We start from the raw sequence: 20,814 nt of genomic DNA, 5'->3' as shown, positions 1-20,814 counted from the left end.
GACCATGATGTCCACACCAACCAATAGGCACTCATCCATATTAACCCCATTTCCCACCACTTGGCCCACAGCCTTTTGGTCCAAGTGCTCGTCTAGACACTACCATCAGCAATTCTGCTTCCAGATCATTGCAACTCAATTTATTATTCAGTATATTAATTGGCATTTATGAAGAAGCACCTTATTTTTGGAGCTCACTGCATAAAGAATTAAATCGACTGTACTGGTGATTTTAACCCACCTTTCCTCTGGAAAGTTACTGCCCCCTCCCACTTACTGAACCTTCCTAAGTCTTTTTCTTCAGGTAGCTGATATGCCCACCCAATTCAGAGAAATTAATTTTCAATAAGTATGTGATGTGTGTTTAAACAAGTTAGGAGAGACCACAAATTTGTCATTTATTTATAAATAAATAAAACATTTATCTAGGTAAATTCTTCATTCAATGGAAGAATGAAATGAATATTGCTTTTAAAGGTTATAGTTTGGCTTGTTGAACTGGGTGGTGGTGGCGGTAGAGTGAGCCTTTGACAGTGGAAGAGAATTGATGCTGCACACAGAAAAGAAAGCAAAATATAGAATATAATGTGGCTTTGTTACACAAGATCAAATATATCCATGAAAGGTTACACCACCACAGATACTGTATGGGGATGGTACTGCAGTGTTAAATGGTGTTTGTTGGGACTGGTGTGCAGGAGGGGTCACCTATGCTGTTAATATATTAGCGCTATGTCATGCCAATGACACCACCTCTTGCGGACAGAAGCTAAATGCCACTTCCCACAATGTTTCTAATCCATAGGGCTGCATTAACCTGGCTGGTTAACTAGGTGCTATGAGTTAGGAACTAGTGCCACCAAGAAACCAATATAACAACAGCTTTAAAACTCAAAGTAAGATTGACTTCCATTTACCTAGGAACTTATATGACCCAAGAACTAACTAAGGCACTTAGGAGCAAGGCAAACATCAGATAATCTGCTTTCATCATATTGGCTAAGAGGTAAATGTGACCAGGGCACTTAAGAATTTGCCTTTATTATTTTTCAGAATGGTGTTGTAAAGATCTATGTCTGCTTGAGAAAGCAGACAGTACAATGTGTAAACCAAAAGACAGAACCTCCCTTAGTGCTGCAGTAAAGTGTCTGCCTGGGATACTGGACAGGTCCTGAATCCACAACCATCAGACTTAGAAGCAAAAATGCAGTGACTGTGTAACAGCCAGCTCCTGTTCACAAAGCTATCCATCAGGACATAAGAATATAAGAAACTGAACTAGGAATAGACCAGTTGACTCCTCCAGCCTGCTCCACCATTCAATAGGAACGTTGCTCAAATCTATTTTGTCACTTGATCCCCACATTCCCTTAACATCCAAAAATCTATCAATATTAGCCTTAAATATACAACATCTGCAGCCTCTGAGGCAGATAATTCCAAAGATTTGCAACATGCTGCATGAAGAAATATTTTCTCATCTTCATCCTAAACAGCTGACCCCTTAACTCTGAGACCATGGCCCCTTGTTCTGGACTTACCAGCTTGAAGAAAGAGCCTCTTGGTATTTACCCTGTTAATTCCTTTTGGAATCTTGCAGTCCTCAATAAAATCAATCCATATTCTCCTAAACTCCAGTCTGTATTGGCCAAACTTAATCTCTCCATATAGGACAACTTCCTCAGCATAATAATCAATCTAGTGAATCAATACAAGTCTAAGTATTGGTATTGGTTTATTATTGTCACTTGTACCGAGGTACAGTGAAAAGCTTGTCTTACAAACTGATCATACAGGTCAATTCATTACACAGTGCAGTTACATTGAGACAGTACAGAGTGCATTGATGTAGTACAGGTAAAAACAATAACAGTACAGAGTAAAGTGTCACAGCTACAGAGAAAGTGCAGTGCAATAAGGTGCGAGGTCACAACAAGGTAGATCATGAGGTCATGGACTATCTCATTATATAAGGGAACTGTTCAATAGTCTTATCACAGTGGGGTAGAAGCTGTCCTTAAGTCTGGTGGTACGTGCCTTCAGGCTCCTGTATCTTCTACCCGATGGAAGAGGAGAGAAGAGAGAATGTCCTGGGTGGGTGGGGTCTTTGATTATGCTGGCTGCTTCACCAAGACAGCGAGAAGTAAAGACAGAGCCCAAGGAGGGGAGGCTGGTGTCCGTAATGCGCTGGGCTGTGTCCACAACTCTCTGCAGTTTCTTGCGGTCCTGGGCAGAGCAGTCACTGTACCAAGCAGTGATACATCCAGATAGGATGCTTTCTATGGTGCATCTGTAGAAGTTGGTGAGAGTCAAAGGGGACAAAGCAAATTTCTTTAACCTCCTGAGGAAGTAGAGGCGCTGGTGAGCTTTCTTGGCCGTGGCTTCTACGTGATTTGACCAGGACAGGCTGTTGGTGATGTTCACTCCCAGGAACTTGAAGCTCTCAAACCTCTCGACCTCAGCACCATTGATGCAGACAGGTGCATGTACACTGCCCCCTTTCCTGAAGTCAATGACCAGCTCTTTTGTTTTGCTGACATTGAGGGCAAGGTTGTTGTCATGACACCATTCCACTAAGCTCTCTATCTCCTTCCTGTACTCCGACTCATCGCTGTTTGAGATACGGCCTACAACGGTGGTATCATCTGCAAACTTGTAGATAGAGTCCAAGGAAAATATATTGCTCTTAGGGATGGAAACCAAAATTGCACACACAATGAGATTTTACCTAAGCCTTGTACAGTCTCAGCAAGATTCCCTTACATCTCTTCTCAAACCTCCAAGTAATAATGCTAAAAAACTAATGGCCTCCCTTATTGCTTATATCACTTCCCTTTAGTGAAGAAGGTGACTGATGAGGGTCGAGCTGTGGATGTTGTCTACATGGATTTTGGTAAGGTGTTTGACAAGGTCCCACACGGTAGGCTCATCCAGAAGATCAAGATACATGGGATCCACGGTGACTTGGCGGTTTGGATTTGGAATCGGCTTGGCCTTAGAAGACAGAGGGTAGTGGTTGATGGAACTTACTCTGGCTGGAGGTCCGTGACTAGTGGTGTTCCATTGGGATCTGTATTGGGACCTCTGTTGTTTGTGATATATATATAAGTGACTTGGATGAAAACGTGGATGGGTCGGTTAGTAAGTTTGCAGTCGATACAAAGATTAGTAGCGTTATGGATAGTGTAGAAGATTGCCAAAGGATACCGCGGGATATAGACCAATTGCAGGTGTGGGCAGAGAAATGGCAGATGGAGTTTAATTCAGACAAGTGTGAGGTGTTGCACTTTGGGAAATCAAATGTAAAGAGACAGTACACAGTTAACTGCAAGACCCGTAACAGTGTTGATGTACAGAAGGATTTTGGGGTCCAAGTCCATATCTCCCTGAAAGTGGCTGCACAAGTTGAGAGGGTGGTAAAGAAGGCATATGGCATGCTTGCTTTTATTAGTCAAGGTATTCAGTTCAAGAGTCGGGAAGTTATGCTGCAGCTTTATAAAACTCTGGTTAGGCTGCATCTGGAGTATTGCATTCATTTTTGGTCACCCCATTATAGGAAGGATGTGGAGGCTTTGGAGAGGTTGCAGAAGAGGTTTACCAGGATGCTGCCTGGATTAGAGAGCAGGTGCTATGAGAAGAGGTTGGACAAATCTTGGGTTGTTTTCTCTGGGCTGGCGGAGGCTGAGGGGAGACCTGATAGAAGTTTATAAAATTATGAGGGGGATAGATAGTGTAGAAAGCCAGTATTTTCTTCCCCAGGGTTGAAATATCTAATACTAGAGGGCATGCATTTAAGCTGAAAGGAGGAAAGTTCAAAGGAGATGTGCTGGTTAAGTTTTTTTTTACACAGAGAGTGGTGGGCGCCTGGAATGCACTGCCAGGGTTGTTAGTGGAGACAAATACAATAGAGGCTTTTAAGAGGCTCCTAGATAGGCACATGAATATGCAGAAAGTGGAGGGATATGGACATGTAGGCAGAATGGTCTAGTTTAGTAGGCATTTAATTACTCGTTCAATTAGTTTGGCACAACATTGTGGGCTGAAGGGCCTGTTCCTGTGCTGTACTGTTCTATATTTATGTTCTCATTGTGCCTGCATGTTTCATTTCTCCATCCAATGAGCCAGCACACCCCGATCCCTCTGTGCAACAACATCTACTTAATTGTCACTATTTAAAAAATATTCTATTCTGCTCTTCATTGCACTGAAGTGAATACCTTCATACTGTAGACCACACTGTACTCCAGTGGACTTCCTTCAGCCTATTTCTCTAAGGTGCCTAAATCATTTTGCGGTCTCCTCACAGAGCATTTTTCCACTCAGTCCAAAGTAACATTAATAAAACCCAGTTGTCCCAAGAGTTGCCTCTTGACTGGTGCCCAGGGACAACATTGACCAATTCTCCAACAATGTCCAAAAGTGTCACTGCACAGAAGATAATGTACCTTGATGCACTTCAAGCACAGAAATCACAGCAGACTCACAAGTGTGACCTACAAAGGAAAGTGCCTGGACAAATCACTGAAGTAATACAAAGGATTCAGTCATTATCACGTTTCACTCTGGGAAATGTCTGTTTTAAAATGATAGCTCCGAAGTAAACAGCTCTGCACAAACTGATTTCTAGGCTATTCAGCAAAATTTCAAATTTGATTATTGGTTGGGGGTGGGGGGTGATGGAGTCCTATAGCTCATTCTGTGAAATAATGGGAAACAAGGCATTCCATTTTAATGTAATTAATGTTTGTTACGATATTATGTTCAAAAAGTAATTAGGACACATTTTCTGTGGCTGCTCTCTGGTTAATGCAGATTAGTCAATTATTATTATTACAATATCTCTGAAATCAATTGAGCAGATGCTGTATCTTGCACAGCCCCCAGCCTTGGGCTAAGGCAGGGTAGAAAATCAGCCCCGGTCCTCATTGAAATAACGGTTTAATGAAAAACCCATGTCTTATGAATCTAAAACAGGTATCTCTGAGGGAACAGTGTGCCCGTGGCTGATTAATTCCACTCACCAACACAGAAAGGCTGAGGCATTTCCTAGCTTTAAAGCTCTAAAAAGCAAAGTAATGTGGCAGCTTGAAAGGTACAGAAGCTTTTCAATTCATACCCTTCCCATCTCTACTACTTCGCCTTGTGACCTTCCCCCATTGTGTCTGATCTGTTGTGGGGTCTCACTTGCACCCATCTCACCAATCTCCTTATCATCTTGCATATTCCTACTCAGTAATTTGTTACATCTGATTTTGGGTATAAGGAACAGTTGTATCGAAGCAAAGATAATTTATATGAGTTTCTTGTCAAAGCCCTCGGCACTATACAGGGACTATGGTTTATTTTAAAATTGATTTTCTTTTGCCTCTGCACATCAAGGTAAGATGTTAGTGTGGATGAGATGAAATATTTTTTCCATTTTGAGCATCCAGTGTCAACATAGGGACTCAGAGGTCAGGCATTACATGATTGGACACACTCTTCTCTCAATAACATGACACACTCTTAGCCTCGATCAGCAATCAGCACTACAACCACACTACATTCTTCCACAGAGAAACAAAGGACTGCAGATGCTGGAATCTAGATGAAAAACACAATGATGCTGGAGCAACTCAGCAGGCCAGGAAGCATCCATGGAAAAAAAGCAGGCTGTCAATGTTTCGGGCCAGGACCCTTCTTCAGGACTGACCCGAAATGTATACATTTTTTTACAAATGTATTTAAGACAATTTTGCATAAGTGTGCCAAACTCTTGACTACAATGAGCACAATGGAATTTCTGCTTCTTAATATCGAATACACGTAGTTTTTAATTTGAATAATCTGTGGGTAGATTTTATTTGCAAAGAAGGGAAAGAAACCAGGCTTGAGTTGCTCCTTTTAGTTCTTGTGCAAATGGCTGCCAAATGACAAGGCTTAAGATGCTGGGGAGATGTGGAACGTCCTTGGTAAGGATGTTCCACTGCACCAGGGGAAAGTCAAGAGGAGGAACAGAAAAGCTAAAAATGTGTGTTCACTACAAACTCACGCGTATAAAGCAACATTTAATATGTCCAGCCCTTAATTATTGATTTAACATGTCTGGCTCTTAATATGTCCAGCTGTTAATGATTCTTAATTATTCCTGTTAGGTGTTATACAAAAATGTAATAGAATTACCTTCTATTGTAAATGTAATAGAATAGGGCGGCACGGTAGCGTAGCGGTTAGCGCAATGCTATTACAGCGCCAGCGATCGGGGTTCGATTCCCGTCGCTGTCTGTAAGGAGTTTGTGTGTTCTCCCGTGTCTGTGTGGGTTTCCTCCAGGTCCTCCCACATTCTAAAGATGTACGGGTAGGTTAATTTGGGGGTTTAAAATGGGCGGCACTCGTTGGGCCGGAAGGGCCTGTTACCACACTGTAAATAAAAAAAAATTTTTTTAAATTTAATAAAAAATTGTTCGAGGAATTATTCCTGGATTTACTTGGATGTTAAAATCCCTAGTAACGCAAGATCTATCAGGTTGAAGTGAAGGAAGGAAATTAGATTGTGGCAGCCAGAATGATAGTGGTAAGGACGGTGCAACTCCTGGGGTTGCAAAGGACCGTTCATCTCAAGAGCTCTTATATGAACAGCTCCCTGATCGCTAGGGGACACAGGTAGATAATTGTTGGTCATGTTTTATCTCCTTCACTTTTTGTGTCAAAACTCTGTTTCCTCAGTATAGTAAAGACATGCACTTTGTACACATGATCACTGATCTGGAAGCAAAGTCTGGGTTTGTCATGCAAAACTCAGCCTCAACTGTCAGGCAGCAGAGCTACTGACTGCATGCTCCACGATATTTCAGGTGGCATGCGCTCCTTTAAGGTTAGCTGTACCCATGTATCTGAGTCGTGATTCCTGTCTGGAAGAAATCACCTTTGTCACCAAGTAAACAGATTTATTTACTTGTTTACTTTGTAAGGTTGATTGGAAGAAAGGTGACACATGTATTTGGGGAGTATAACTCAATTAGTAATGGTGTCAGGAAACTCAGAACATATTGTTATCTACAAAGCTGGACTTTCAATTGGGTAATAAGGGTGACAGGCTGTGTACTTTTCGGTAAGGCTGGCATTAATTGGCAATCCATATTTGCCCGGAGAATTTGATGTTGGGTCACCTTCTGCCGTACTTCTGGTAAAGGTGCTGTCACAGCACAGTCCAGGATTTAGACCCAGTGATGACAAAGGAATGGCAATATATTTCCAAGTCAGGATGGTGTGCCAACTTGGAGGATAATCTGCAGGTGGTGCTGGTCCCTCTGCCTGCTGCCCTTTTTTTTTGCTTAGTGGGTTTGGGAGGTGCTATGGCAATCCTACACCGTGCAGAGGATTGTAATACGGGCAAAGCCTGGTGCACATTTATGCTGTTGTTTGTCCGGGTAATGTGATCAGTGTGCTCTGCCTGCTGCACTGCCTTCATGACCTTCCTGATAACAATGCAGAACAGAAAATGGGGCAAAGTCTTTGATGTCACCAGGTGCAACTTGTGAGGAGCCCATGCCCATATTCTGTGAAGACAGCATTAGTATGGCCTCCACCGACTTTTCTTAGCTCTAAAGGCGGGCCTGTTTCATGGCCGATGGTCCAGAACAAACTAAATGCTCTAAGGAGAGAATTCCATTTCTGGTTGAAGAAAATAACCTCTGCACCTGCCTGCTCCACTTCACCTCCACCTCCCCCCCCCTCCCCCCGGCAAAACAAAAGGCCAGAAGTCAGCCACTTAAGACAACAAAGCAGCAGCTAACTGTGTGGTGGGTAAGCCCTTCAAATAGTACTCCTGCAAGGACCTTGTTCCCTCTTAATGCTGTCATTCTCTGGCTGATTTCAATCAGAGGCAGAAATGTTTCTTTAATACAAGGGTGTAATAACAAGCATAGAACCATTATTTAATGAACTTTCTAATATTAGAATATACCCTCTGGTATGAGCCGATCCAATGCAGTACAACTCTGGTGGGAATGAACCCATGCACTTTGCTGCTCTATTTAGATCTTCAGGCTCCTTCCTTGTGTCTGTAAATCAGGTGGAGTATATCAGATTTCTAGGCTCACAAAATTAATAATCTGACAAATAAAAAAAACACACTGTTCTTCTGCCTGGTTTTTGAGATGTGCATGTAGTCTCACATGTGATAATAGCCTGTCTGCAAGTTAAAATTGCAATCATATGAAGGGACGCTCAATGTTACCTTTTAATTTCAAATATAAAAGACAGGCTATCTGCCAATCATGATAATTTTCAGTAAGTGTATAGTCACTGCCCTCTTTCAGGGATTTCTGCCAGGGGTGCAGCTTGTTGAATTTCAGGGGAGAGATAGGAAGGAGCCATATGGAGGACACTCATTATCAACCTGCCATATATTTTTAAAGATCCTTGGTGAATAATTCACAAATCTTGAACCTATTCAGTCTCCTGACTGCTATTTTTAGCAACAGCAATCCCTTCTGGAGTTCAGCTGAACAAGCCCAAAGCTAAGGGAAAAAAAAACTCACTTCATGGATCATCTTTGTGAACAAGCAATCTTCAATTTATGCGCAGTCATGACTCTTTCAGACACTTTAAAAACCAGGAAAGGGTCTCATTAAATTATTAAAAGCATCCCTCTCTCAATTTTTGCACTGCAATACATCACCTGGGAGGTAATTACAAGAATCCGCAAATCAGTTTTTTCCCTCCTTCCACACTCTTAAAGCAATTGTAGAGAAGCCAGCCTGTCTATGTTATTGATGGGACTGCAGAGAATGGAGAGTGTGTGGTGCTATTTTTAGCTCTGAATTTATTGGAGAAGTCCCCGAGAGATTTGCAAAGCTCTAGGACAAGCTGCTGTTATTTTAGGCTGCACTGCTTATTATTAGAAACGATCTGTCAGATCTCATTTGAAGCAGAAATACCTTTCAAACTCCCAGCAGTAAAAGCCCTTGCACTGTGCAATTATACATTTCTAAATTCAGTACACTTCAGTTCCCTTTGAAGCCCTCAGTCCAATTAGAAGAAAATCCTTCAGAATTGTCCTGCCTGGTTCAGTCACCATTATAAGTCATCACCCATTACGGTATATGTATTAAGCTGCTCTGTCAGTAATGAAAGGGGGTTAGCCACATTTTATAGTCCACAGGTTTTCTAGTATAATATATCTGCACAAATGACTTTTACCTTTAATTTCAATTCTTTTAGTCATCTTCCTTCTTCTATGGAAGGGAACTTGAATTTGTATGGTACCATTGACTAAGAGGAGTAGCCCTCTGTACTTCTCAACCTAAGGAATGAATGCTGTTCCAGGAAGGGAGAGATCAGAAGGGATGATTGAAAGCTTGGTCAACTTCGGTAACTGGCCCAACTGATCCGACATCCTCTTCACTGTCAGGTCTGACTGCTTGAAGGTGCTGGGGATCTGGTTCGGAGGGGCTGAGGCGAGTGAAAAAAACATTGGCTGGAGCAGATTGGGAAGGTCAAACTGAAATTGGGTCTGTGGAAATGGTGTTCTCTATCAATAACTGGGAAGAGCTTGGTCATCAGGTATGATGTGCTCTGCTCTCAGAGTTGCTGTACTTGGCACAGGTGTAGCCTGTTCCCTGCCCCTCTGCCTCAGTAATCACTCGAGCTGTTTTTCAGTTCTTCTGGGGATCCAAGATGGAGCAGGTCCGATGGGTCACGATGCACAAGTCCCCAGAGCTGCCCTCATCCTGATGACCACCTTCATGTGTGGCTGCATCAGGCTGTGCATGGATCCAAAGTAGGTGGGCACCAAGTGTCTCTACGTGCTGAAGTTCTACCTGTCCCTGGTGTTGTGGAGGACAGGTCTGGCCCCATTGCTGCACAATGCCCCAGTCAGCTGGACGTTGCAGCACTACCTGTCCTTTGTGGAAGAGTTCTTCCAAGTAAACACCTTTGACCACAAGTCCATCAGCGCGGAATGTACTGCAGACACTGCAGGACAGGGACACTATGGGGTGCTTCTGGAGCAGGTGGTCCAAACATCAAGCAGAAAGCCTCATCACCAGATCTCACCAACAAGCACCAAGACCTCGCTTGGCTGGCGGTGAGAGGGGCCCTCACAGTCAGATCCTTCCTGTACAGACGACACATCACCCTGAATGCACGTTGCTCTCAGGACGCTGTGGTGGGGAAGAGACAGTCACCCACCCCTTTGTAGACTGTGGATTTGCTAAGATGGTGTGGAGAAGGATGCGAGGGTCCGTGTCCCAGTTCACCCCCAGAAGCTGCGTAACAGAGGACTCTCTGATCTACAGGCTGTTCCCAGGGTCACACACTGAGACAGACATCAAGTGCTGCTGCAGGGTCATCAAATCAGTGAAAGATGCCCTTTGGTCTACCAAACCTTGTTGGGTCTTCCAGCACAGCCAGACGTCTGTAAGGGAATGCTGCAGACTGGCACAGTTCAGGCTGCAGGAGTACGTGCTGAGGGATGTACTGAAGCTCGGTGTGGCCAATGCAAAGTCTCTTTGGGGAAGGAGCACAGTCTAGGCTCCTTCCGCTACTGCACAGGGAGGGGCTGAGTCGGGTGGGGAAGCCCCTCAAACAATGAAGGGTATATCACCCCAGGAGGCCACATGAATGGTAATGGTGCTATGGATTTTAAAAAAATAAATTAACATTACTGAATGTAATAGTTAAGCACTGTTTCTTTTGTGTCTATCTTTTATTGTGAATAAAGTCTATTTTTGAAATTAAAAACAGCTTGGTTAAAGAGGTGTGTTCACTTTTATCTTAAGAATATAGGTGGGGAGGCAAAGTGATTTTAGATGCCAGTTCGAGAGCACTGGACTACATTGATTTCAGTTCCGGGTCCATGCCATTCCATTCACAAGCGATTATTGTTCACGAGCTGGGATGCAGTCATGGTGGGAAAGTTGTCAGTAGGGGGCAGCACCGATGAGCCAGATCAAGTCCGTATGTTTTCCAGCTGACTTTGTTGGTCAGTGATAAGGAGTATAAGGCATGGCTTATCCTAATGCCTTCTACATTACAGTGATGACTATACTTCAAATGTACATGACCAGCTGTAAACACTTTAGGATGCCCCTGAAGCAGTAAAAGATGCTTTACAAGGTCACGACTTTTTGTTTTCTCCCTGTTAAGCCCCTCAGTAAATAATTCACAAATCATGAACCAGTCTCAAGACTGCTATTTTTAGCAATAGTAATCCCTTCCTGACTTTAGCAGAATGACCCAGAAGCTAGGAAAAAAAACATGTTCATGGATCATTATTGTGAATGAACAACCCTTTCAATTCATGCAGAATCATGGCTCTTTCAGACACTTGGAAAAACCAGCGAAGGATTTGAATTATTGAAAGCAAAATGACATAGACAGAAATTTACAATTAATAGGAACCACTGTAACATAGCAACCTCCAGTCTTCAACCCATTTCTATCATATCCTATATCGACATCACAGAACCCCCAGTCTTCAAACGATATTACAAGCAAAACTCAGCAATTAAAATCACCCAGACACACCTATATCAACTAAGACAGCTATTGGTTAGAATGGCAGTTGTGCAATGTCTGCATGGACTGCAGTCACCTGACATAACTCTTTCTTGAAACTAACCATAAAATGAATAGAGACCTCGACTGAAATTGCAGTGGGAAAAAAATCTCGATTTTACTTCCATATATAGATAAATATTGGTTTGGAATTGAGACTGACAGCAAATGTGACATGATCATGAGACGTTCTGAGATATTTGGCCAAAGGTATAAGGAACATAATAAGGCATAAAAACAAAAACTGCTGGAAGCACATTATTCGGCATCTGTGGAAAGAGACACAGAGTTAACATTCCATGTCGGATGAAGGACCTGAAACATTAGCTCTGTTTCTCTTCTTACAGATGCTGCTTGACCTGCTGAGTGTTTCCAGTGTTATCTGTTTTTATTTCAGATTTCAGATCAGTAAATGGACACTTTGGAGCATTGATATACACAGGGGACTTGGGGTGCAGATCCTTAGCTATCTGAAGGTGGCAATGCAAATAGGTAGGGTGTTAAAAGGTTTACAGCATACTTGCCTTCATTGATCAAGGTGTTGGGTATAAAAGTTGGGAAGATATGTTGCAGCTGTATGACTCTTTGGTTAGGCCACACTTGGAGTATTGTTTGCAGTTTTGGTTGCTGCTTTACAGGAAGAATATAGAGGTTTTGGAGAGGCTGCAAATGAGGTTCACCAGGATGTTGAATTGATTAGAGAGTATTAGCTATAAGGAGAGTTTGGACAAACTTGGACTATTTTGTCTGGAGCATTGGAGGCTGAGGGGCGTCCTGATAGAAGTACATAAAATTATGAGAGGCATAGATAGGGTAGATAGAGTCATTTTTCCAGGTGGAAATTTCAAATACAAGAAGGCATAGCTTTAAGGTGAGAGAGGAAAGAGATTTATGAGGCAAGATTTTTACACATATAGTCCCTGGAATGTGCTGCCAGGGGAGGTGGTGGGAGCAGATACAATAGCAACATTTAAGAGGCATTTAGCCAGGCACATGAACAGGTAGGGAATGGATGGATATAGACCATGTGCAGATAGATGGGATTAGTTTGGATTGGCATTATGGTCGGCACAGACATCGTGGGTGAAGGGCCTGTTTCTGTTTGATGTTCTATTTCTAGCATCTGCACTTTTGTTTGATTTTTAACATAAGGGGACACATAAGACAGAATAGATCAAGGGCTGACTTTGCAGACACTAAAATGGGTGGTGTCATCATTGACAGTGAAGATGGTTATCAGGATTTATAGAGGGATTTTGATCAACTGGGTAAGTGGGCCAAGGAATGTCAAATGGAGTTTAATTTGGATAAGTGCAAGGTGTTGCACTTTGGGAAGACAAATCAGGGTAGAACATTCACATTGAACGGTAGGACCTTGGAGCATGTTGTAGAACAAAGGGATCCCTGAAAGTGGCATCACAGGTAGGCAGGGTGGTGAAGAAGGCTTTTGGCACGCTGGCCTTCATTAGTCAGGGCACTGAGGATAGGAGTTGGGATGTTATGTTGCAGTTGTACAAGATGTTGGTGAGGCCGTATCTGGAATATTGTGTTCAGTTTTGGTCACCCTGCTATTGGAAAAATGTCATTAAGCGAGAAAAAGTGCAGAAGATATTTACGAGGATGTTGCTGGGACTTGAGGGCCTGAGTTATGGAGTGAGGTTGAGCAGGTTGGGACGGTTTTCATTGGAGCATAGCAGAATGAGGGGTGATCTTATAGAGGTGTATAAAATCATTGAGGGGCATACATAAGGTCAATGTGCAGAGTCTTTTTCCCAGGGTTGGGGAATCAAGAACTTGAGGGCATAGGTTTAAAGTGAGAGGGGAGAGATTTAATGGGATCCTGAGGGGCAACTTTTTCACCCAGAGGGTGGTCAGTATATGGAATGAGCTGCCAGAGGAAGTGGTTGAGGCAGGTACATTAACAGCATTTAATAGGTACTTGGACAGGTACATGGGTAGAAAAGGTTTAGAGGGACATGAGCCAAATGCAGGCAAATGGGACCAGCTCAGATGGGAACCTTGGTCGGCATGGACCAGTTGGGCTAAAGAGCCCCTTTCTGTGCTGTATGACTCTATGAGTCCGCATTAGCACCTCGAGATAGGCATCGAAACTCCAAGTTGAATGTACTATGTTAATACGTGTGAAATGTACTAGATGGCTGAGAACAGCCACCAACAGTAAGCACAGAAGGTATGAATGGACAAGGCATTGGGGGAACAATACATTTGAGAATATAGGTATTTGGCACCATTACAAAGTAGAAATACCATGAGAGGCCATTCCTCTTCAACTTATGAATGGGATCACGGAGGACTCAGATCTGCTATCATCAAAAATGGTCAATAGGCTGTCAATCATCCGTCATAGTGGTATGAACTTATCAAAGCTAGAATCCTCTTCAACTTATGAATGGGATCACGGAGGACTTAGATCTGCTATCATCAAAAATGGTCAATAGGCTGTCAATCATCCGTCATAGTGGTATTACCCCAGAACTTATCAAAACTAGAATCAACCAACTCAGCACAAACTGTGAGGGCACCACATAAATTGTATATACCCACCAAACCACAAAGAAGCTCAGGAATTTGTATTTATATAAATTATGGACTGATGTAGTTTTGAAAATCATTATTTAATTCATCTGTGATAATTTGAAGACTTTAACTTACGTCAGCTTCACTCCCTTCTCGCAGGTTGTAGGTCAGGTCATGTTGAATATCTTCAATGAATTTCTGTGCATATTCTGGATACAGCTCCAGTACTTCCCGCAAACCCTTCAGAATAATGTACTGCAGGTCACAGTAGGTCAGAGCCTTTACGTTGGCATTAGTCTTAATTACCTGGTCCTTTGCCAAAAAGTCAGAGCCAATCAAGTCGCCTTTTCCTAGGTAGATCAAAAGAAATTCCACGTCAGTTTTTTCTTGCAGAGGTCCACAAAGGCAAGCAAGGCAGAGTGGTTCACTGGTTGAAACCAATTTGTTTAAATTCTGGATTGGCAGTCAATGAATGTAATTTTTTAAATTTAATATTACATTGAAGCTGCCTCTGTGAGAATATAAATACACTTTCTGAACTGTGTAAGGAATATTAATTCCAATAAAAATTTGCAAGTTTTTTTATTATGAATTGATCTCATTTGTGACTTTCAATAGAATATACATGTGACCCTTTTGTAATATCAGGATGGCAATGAACAGAAACTGGTCAGCTGGTTTGCACTTACAAAAATTTATTCCACCATGGGATGCAGCTTAGAAATTGTACAAGAACATAAGAAATGGAAACAGGAGTGGGCTATTTGACACTTTGTACTTACTTCACCGTTCAAAGAGATCATGGTTGATCTCATACCTCAGCATGTTCTTCCACAAACCTTGACTCTCTTAATATCTAAAAAAAAATTGATCAACCTCTCTTTTGAACATATTGACTTGAGTCTCCACAGCCCTCTTGTACAGAAAATCCCAAGCATTCATTACAATCTGGATGAAGACATTTCATTCCATCTCAGTCATAACTGGCAAAACCCTATTTTGAAGCTATTTTATAACCTGCAGTTCTCGGCACCCCAGCCAAAGGAAACATCATTCCCACATCTATCCTGTCTGGCCCCTTACGAATTTTGCATGCTTCAGTGAAATCACCTCTCAAGCATTTAAAATCAAGTAAGTATAGGCTCAGTCTGCTTAATCTCTCCTCATATGACCAAACTACCATACCAAGATCAAGCATTCCCTCTATGACAAGTATATCCTTCCTTGAGTATGAAGATCGGACCTGCACACAATATCTTAGGTGTAGTTTTTTCAGGGCCCTGTATAATTGGAGCAATATATTTCCACTCTTTAAATCCACTTGCAATGAAAACCAACATACATTTTGCCTTCCTAAATGCTTGCTATATCTGTACATCTGCATGGACGCAACAACACCTCCGCCACAATTATTCTTTACTTGCTGCCCCACAAGGCTGAATCCTCAGCCCCGACTGTACTCCCTATGCACTCATGATTGCTCTAACTTCATCTACAAGTTTGCAGATGATAGCACCGTAGTGGGCCATATCTCAAATAATGATGAGTTGGAGAACAGGAAGGAGATAGAGAGCTTGGTGACATGGTGTCATGACAATAACCTTCCCCTCAATGTCAGCAAAACAAAAGAGCTGGTCATTGACTTCAGGAAGAGGGGGGCAATGCACATGCTCCTGTCTACATCAACGGTGTGGAGGTCAAGAGGGTTGAGAGCTTCAAGTTCCTAGGAGTGAACATTACCAATGGCCTGTCATGGTCCAAGCATGTAGATGCCACACCCAAGAAAGCTCACCAGCGCCTCTGCTTCCTCAGGAAGCTAAAGAAATTTGGCATGTCCCCATCAACCCTCACTAATTTTTATCAATGCACCATAGAAAACATCCTATCCAGATGCATCATGGCTTGGTCTGGCAACTGCTCTGCCTGTGACTGCAAGAAACTGCAGAGAGTTGTACACATCACAGAAACCAGCCTCCCCTCCATGGACTCTGTCTATACTTCTTGCTTCAGAATCTACCTCATTATGACCTTGCACCTTACTGTCTACCACCACTGCACTTTCTCTGTAGCTGTTACACTTTATTCTGCATTCTGTTATTGTTTTATCTTGTACTACCTCAATGCACTGTGTAATAAATTGATCTGTACGAACGGTATGCAAGACAAGTTTTTCACTGAACCTTGATACATGTGACAATAATAAACCAATTCCAATTCCAGCATTAACTCTTAGTGATTTGTGCACAATGACACTCAGATCCTTCTGAAAATCACTCTCTCATCGTTTAACAAGCATTTCTATTTTTTCTACCAAAGTAGATGATCTGCCATGCTCACCCATTTACTTAAACTGTCTGTCTCCTCCCCTCGCAGCCTCCATACTGACTCTATATTGCTCCACGTTGAATTAAACTAAGAATTCTGTGGAGTAATCACACAAAGTCGTAATTCACATTAAGGGAAGAAGTGGAATTGTCCTTGGAGCTTAAAGAGTTAAATTGCACAATGTTTGAAAGGCAAGCATCTGATTAATTATTGAGAGGCTCTGAGCATATGTTGCAGAAAATAAAATCAAGCCAGTTGTCTGTTCAATACTGCAAACAAGTATTACATACTCATTTGTCTAAACAATTAACATGCTAAAATGCCTGAGTGGGTGCTGTTTACACTGCATATTAAAAGCACATTACAACTTGCAGGATTGCTAATGATGCATTTGCCATTTATATCTAGTGCACAATGTTTGCATTCATGTCTGCACCAGGAGATAGCTGTCCATGTTTCCCTCAATGCTGGTCTTCCCACTCATTGGTAGGAAGAGGAGTAAGGGTAGTGACAAGATGTGAATGGATTGCACCAGGACTGATTACACCTTTAGATTATAGGTATTCAGGTTCTTGCTACTCTTCATAATGCAGAATGCCCACAACAAGCTTGAGTTGTTTTCATCCAGTATTGCTTTGATGGTGAGGATGCCAAGATTCAACAAATAACGTCACTGTCATTACCGCCTACCTTGAACGTGTTTGTTTAAACTTTGCTGCTCATTGTCATTTTCAATGCCAGGTGGTGTAACTAGTGGGAATTGGTGTAATTGGGCAGTATAATTAAGTCAGTGTGAATAAGTAGAGGTTATGATATGCAGTGCAGTCAATTATGTGGGAAAAAAGAGAGAAAAAAAACAAGAATTTTTTTACTGATTCAAAAAGCAAGTCCACTGCCATCATATTTAATATTTGGTTTCCTGGTACTTCTTGTTTTTTTGAAAAAAGTTTCCAATGCAAAAACAGTCTTCAGCCCAAAAGGACTCTTCTTATATTTGTGTCTCCCACCCCACCACCCCTTCATACCACCCTCAAGGAGCAATTTGACATCAACACAATTTGTCTAATTTAAAAAAAAATTTTTTTAAATTTTATTTACAGCGTGGTAACAGGCCCTTCCGGCCCAACTAGTCCACGCCGCCCATTTTTTAAACCCCTCGTATTAACCTACCCGTACGTCTTTAGAATGTGGGAGGGAACTGGAGCACCCGGAGGAAACCCACGCAGACACGGGAGAACATACAAACTCCTTACAGACAGCGACAGGAATCGAACCCTGATCGCTGGCGCTGTAATAGCATCGCGCTAACCGCTACGCTACCGTGCCGCCCATTCAAGGTATTTCTTTAAAAAATAATTTGTACAACTCCAAAAAAATTCATTCTACAGAATAATCGTGTGTATTTCTGAATGTCTTAGCACTGTTTTTGCAATTTGACTCCTGCTTTCCAATGGAATAATAACTTGTTCTGGGACCTTCATTCCGGCATAAAACTCCCCCAAATGATGTCAACTGTAATGCAAGGAGCAAGATTCTCCTGCAGCAAGAATTTCAACTTTAATGGTCAGAAAAATGTTGGTTGTTATTTATCTACAATGTAAGAAGGTTTTACTAACTAATAAATGACTAACTAATAAAGACTCATAAATGGCAGATTGCTGCTCCCTGCTGCATTGGGGAGGTCACCCAAGTTCCACTTTCGGGGAGGGAAGACAATCTATTTTTCCTTCAGCTCACAGTAGTAAGCAACGTTGGCATAAGAATTTGCCTGCATAGCAGGTTTCTGCAAAATACAGGATTTCAGGGACCTCCATGGCAACCTCTTGTCAGGAGTGCCTGGTTGTAGCCTAGAGGGTTTCTGTAGCAGTGTTGCATAAAGGGCATGCCTTGTGCAGACAGCACTCTTCACCAGCCTGTTCAAGTCCCTCTGACTCTTGGGACCACATTCCTTCCATCCATCCCACTGTAATATCATTCATTCAATGGCCTCATGCACCATTCTTGCATTGTGGTTTGCTTCTTTAAGAACCGGGGCAGTGCAAGGCCCAAGAAGGTCTCCTTTAGTTTATGTTCTAACTCAACCCTACTGGTAAACTCAGACTTAAGACAGCTCCTCATCACCAGATCTCAGTCTCAAATCTGATCTCCCAACCTATGACACAAAGACCCTTCCAAGCAGCCATTCGCAACCCCCACTGGCCCAGCCTTTGAGCTCCCAATAAATTTATGACTGTTGGTCCAACTCTCCCTCCAACGTTTACCACACAGCACCCCATTAACCAAAACTTCTTGTAAGTTCTTCTGCTGTATTAGCTAAGCGTGCAAGGCTTGTTGGGACTCGTGTACACTGGAAATGTTCAGCAGTGGGCTCCTGCGTTTGAACACACTCAATAATAGAGAGCTCTGAGGAACCACCTTTCAGATTCTGGAACAGTTCAGATCTGGCACCTGATTCCAGGGCTGCAGATATCAATTAAAGGGGAAGGCAAGTTCCTTTTCCCTTTAATTATTTCTGTTTAATGTTAACAATTTATATGTCTTACTCTTCTTTACTTTTATTCATCAGTGCCTCTACTTCCTCAGGAGGCTAAAGAAATTTGGTTTGTCCCCTTTGACTCTCACTAACTTTTACCGATGCACCATAGAAAGCAGCCTATCAGGATGTATCATGGCTTGGTATGGCAACTGCTCTGCCCAAGACCGCAAGAAGCTGCAGAGAGTTGTGGACACAGCCCAGCACATCACGGACACCAGTCTACCCTCCTTGGACTCTGTCTTTACCCCTCATTGTCTTGGTGCAGCAGCCAGCATAATCAAAGACCCCACCCACCCGGGACATTCTCTCTACTCTTCCATCGGGTAGAAGATACAGGAGCCTGAGGGCACGTACCACCAGACTTAAGGACAACTTCTACCCCACTGTGATAAGACTACTGAACAGTTCCCTTATATAATGAGATGGACTATGACCTATGACCTCATGATCTACCTTGTTGTGACCTTGCACCTTATTGCACTGCATTTTCTCTGTAGCTGTGACACTTTACTCTGTACTGTTATTGTTTTTTTTACCTGTACCACATCAATGCACTCTGTACTAACTTGATGTAACTGCACTGTGTAATGAATTGACCTGTAAGATCGGTTTGTAAGACAAGCTTTTCACTGTACCTCGGTACAAGTGAAAATAATAAACCAATACCAACACCAATTTTGAATTTAACTTTTCAATGTTTAGAAAGTTGATTGCTTAGCTCTTTTTTCAATCACTTCTGGATGAAATCACACCAACTGCGAAACTGGACTGGTACTGGACTGGGTACTTCCTGTTGTGATCCTCATTAGCACCCCTGACATTCTCCTGGTATCAGGTGTGCATCCAATGATATCATTACATGAGTACACATTTTTTTTGTAACAAAATAAACTTTATTCATAATAAAGGAAACTATAAACAATAATAAAAACTGTTCAAACCTTTACATTCGTGTACAGTTCAATTCTTAGTGTTACCTTTTTATATATATAAAAAAACAGCACCGATGCCACACGTGTGGCTCCCTGGGGTGATACCCCAATCCCATATTTACAACCTTTGAGCGGCTTCCTCACCTGACCCCGCTCCTCCTTCTCCTGTGGCAGAAGAACCCTAAACTGTCGTCCTTCCCCACCGAGCCCTCGCGCTGGCTGCACCCAGCTTCAGTGCGTCCCTCAGCACGTACTCCTGCAGCCTGGAATGTGCCAGTCAGCAGCATTCCCCTACTGACATCTCGCAGTGCTGGGAGACCAACAATTTTCAGGCAGACCAAAGGGCGTCTTTCACCGAGTTGATGACCTTCCAGCAGCAGCTGATGTCCGCCTCTGTGTGTGTCCCCGGGAACAGCCCGTAGATCAGAGAATCCTCTGTTACGCTGCTGCTTGGGATGAAACATGACAAGGACCCCTGCATCTTTCGCCACACCCTCCTCGCGAACCCACAGCCCGCAAAGAGGTGGGTGACCATCTCATCCCCGACGCAGTCCTCCCGGGGGCAGCGCACGCTGGGGATGATGCCCCAACCGTGCAGCACGGATCTTACTGGGAGGGTCCCTCTCACCGCCAGCCAAGAGAGGTCTTGGTGCTTGTTCGTGAGTTCTGGCGATGACGCATTCTGCCAGATGGTCTGGACAGTCTGCTCAGGGAACCACCCCACGGTGTCCATCGAGTCCTTCTCCTGCAGTGTCTGCAGGATGTTCCGTGCTGACCACTTACTGATGGACTTATGGTCCAAGGGGTTGCTCCGGAAGAACTTTTCCACGAAGGACAGGTAGTGCGGCAACGTCCAGCTGACTGGGACGTTGTGTGGCCACGGGGCCAGGCCTGTCCTTCGCAACAGCCGGGACAGGTAGAACCTCGGTACATAGTGACACT

At 42.9% G+C, this 20,814-nt stretch overlaps 1 protein-coding gene across 1 annotated transcript in view; it reads right to left on the bottom strand.

Annotated features, from left to right (window-relative positions):
- Nucleotides 1-20,814, bottom strand: part of kcnh3 (potassium voltage-gated channel, subfamily H (eag-related), member 3) — a 518,086-nt gene that overhangs the window by 25,929 nt on the left and 471,343 nt on the right. The window contains exon 11 of the mRNA XM_052023088.1: nucleotides 14,215-14,429. Within this exon, the coding sequence (XP_051879048.1) occupies nucleotides 14,215-14,429 (215 nt within the window). The remainder of the gene's footprint in view (nucleotides 1-14,214; nucleotides 14,430-20,814) is intronic.

The sequence above is a fragment of the Pristis pectinata genome, chromosome 1 (genome assembly GCF_009764475.1).
Source record: "Pristis pectinata isolate sPriPec2 chromosome 1, sPriPec2.1.pri, whole genome shotgun sequence".
Taxonomy (NCBI): domain Eukaryota; kingdom Metazoa; phylum Chordata; class Chondrichthyes; order Rhinopristiformes; family Pristidae; genus Pristis; species Pristis pectinata.
Note: the sequence above shows the minus strand (reverse complement) of the source record. Positions and strands in the feature narration are given on the sequence as shown.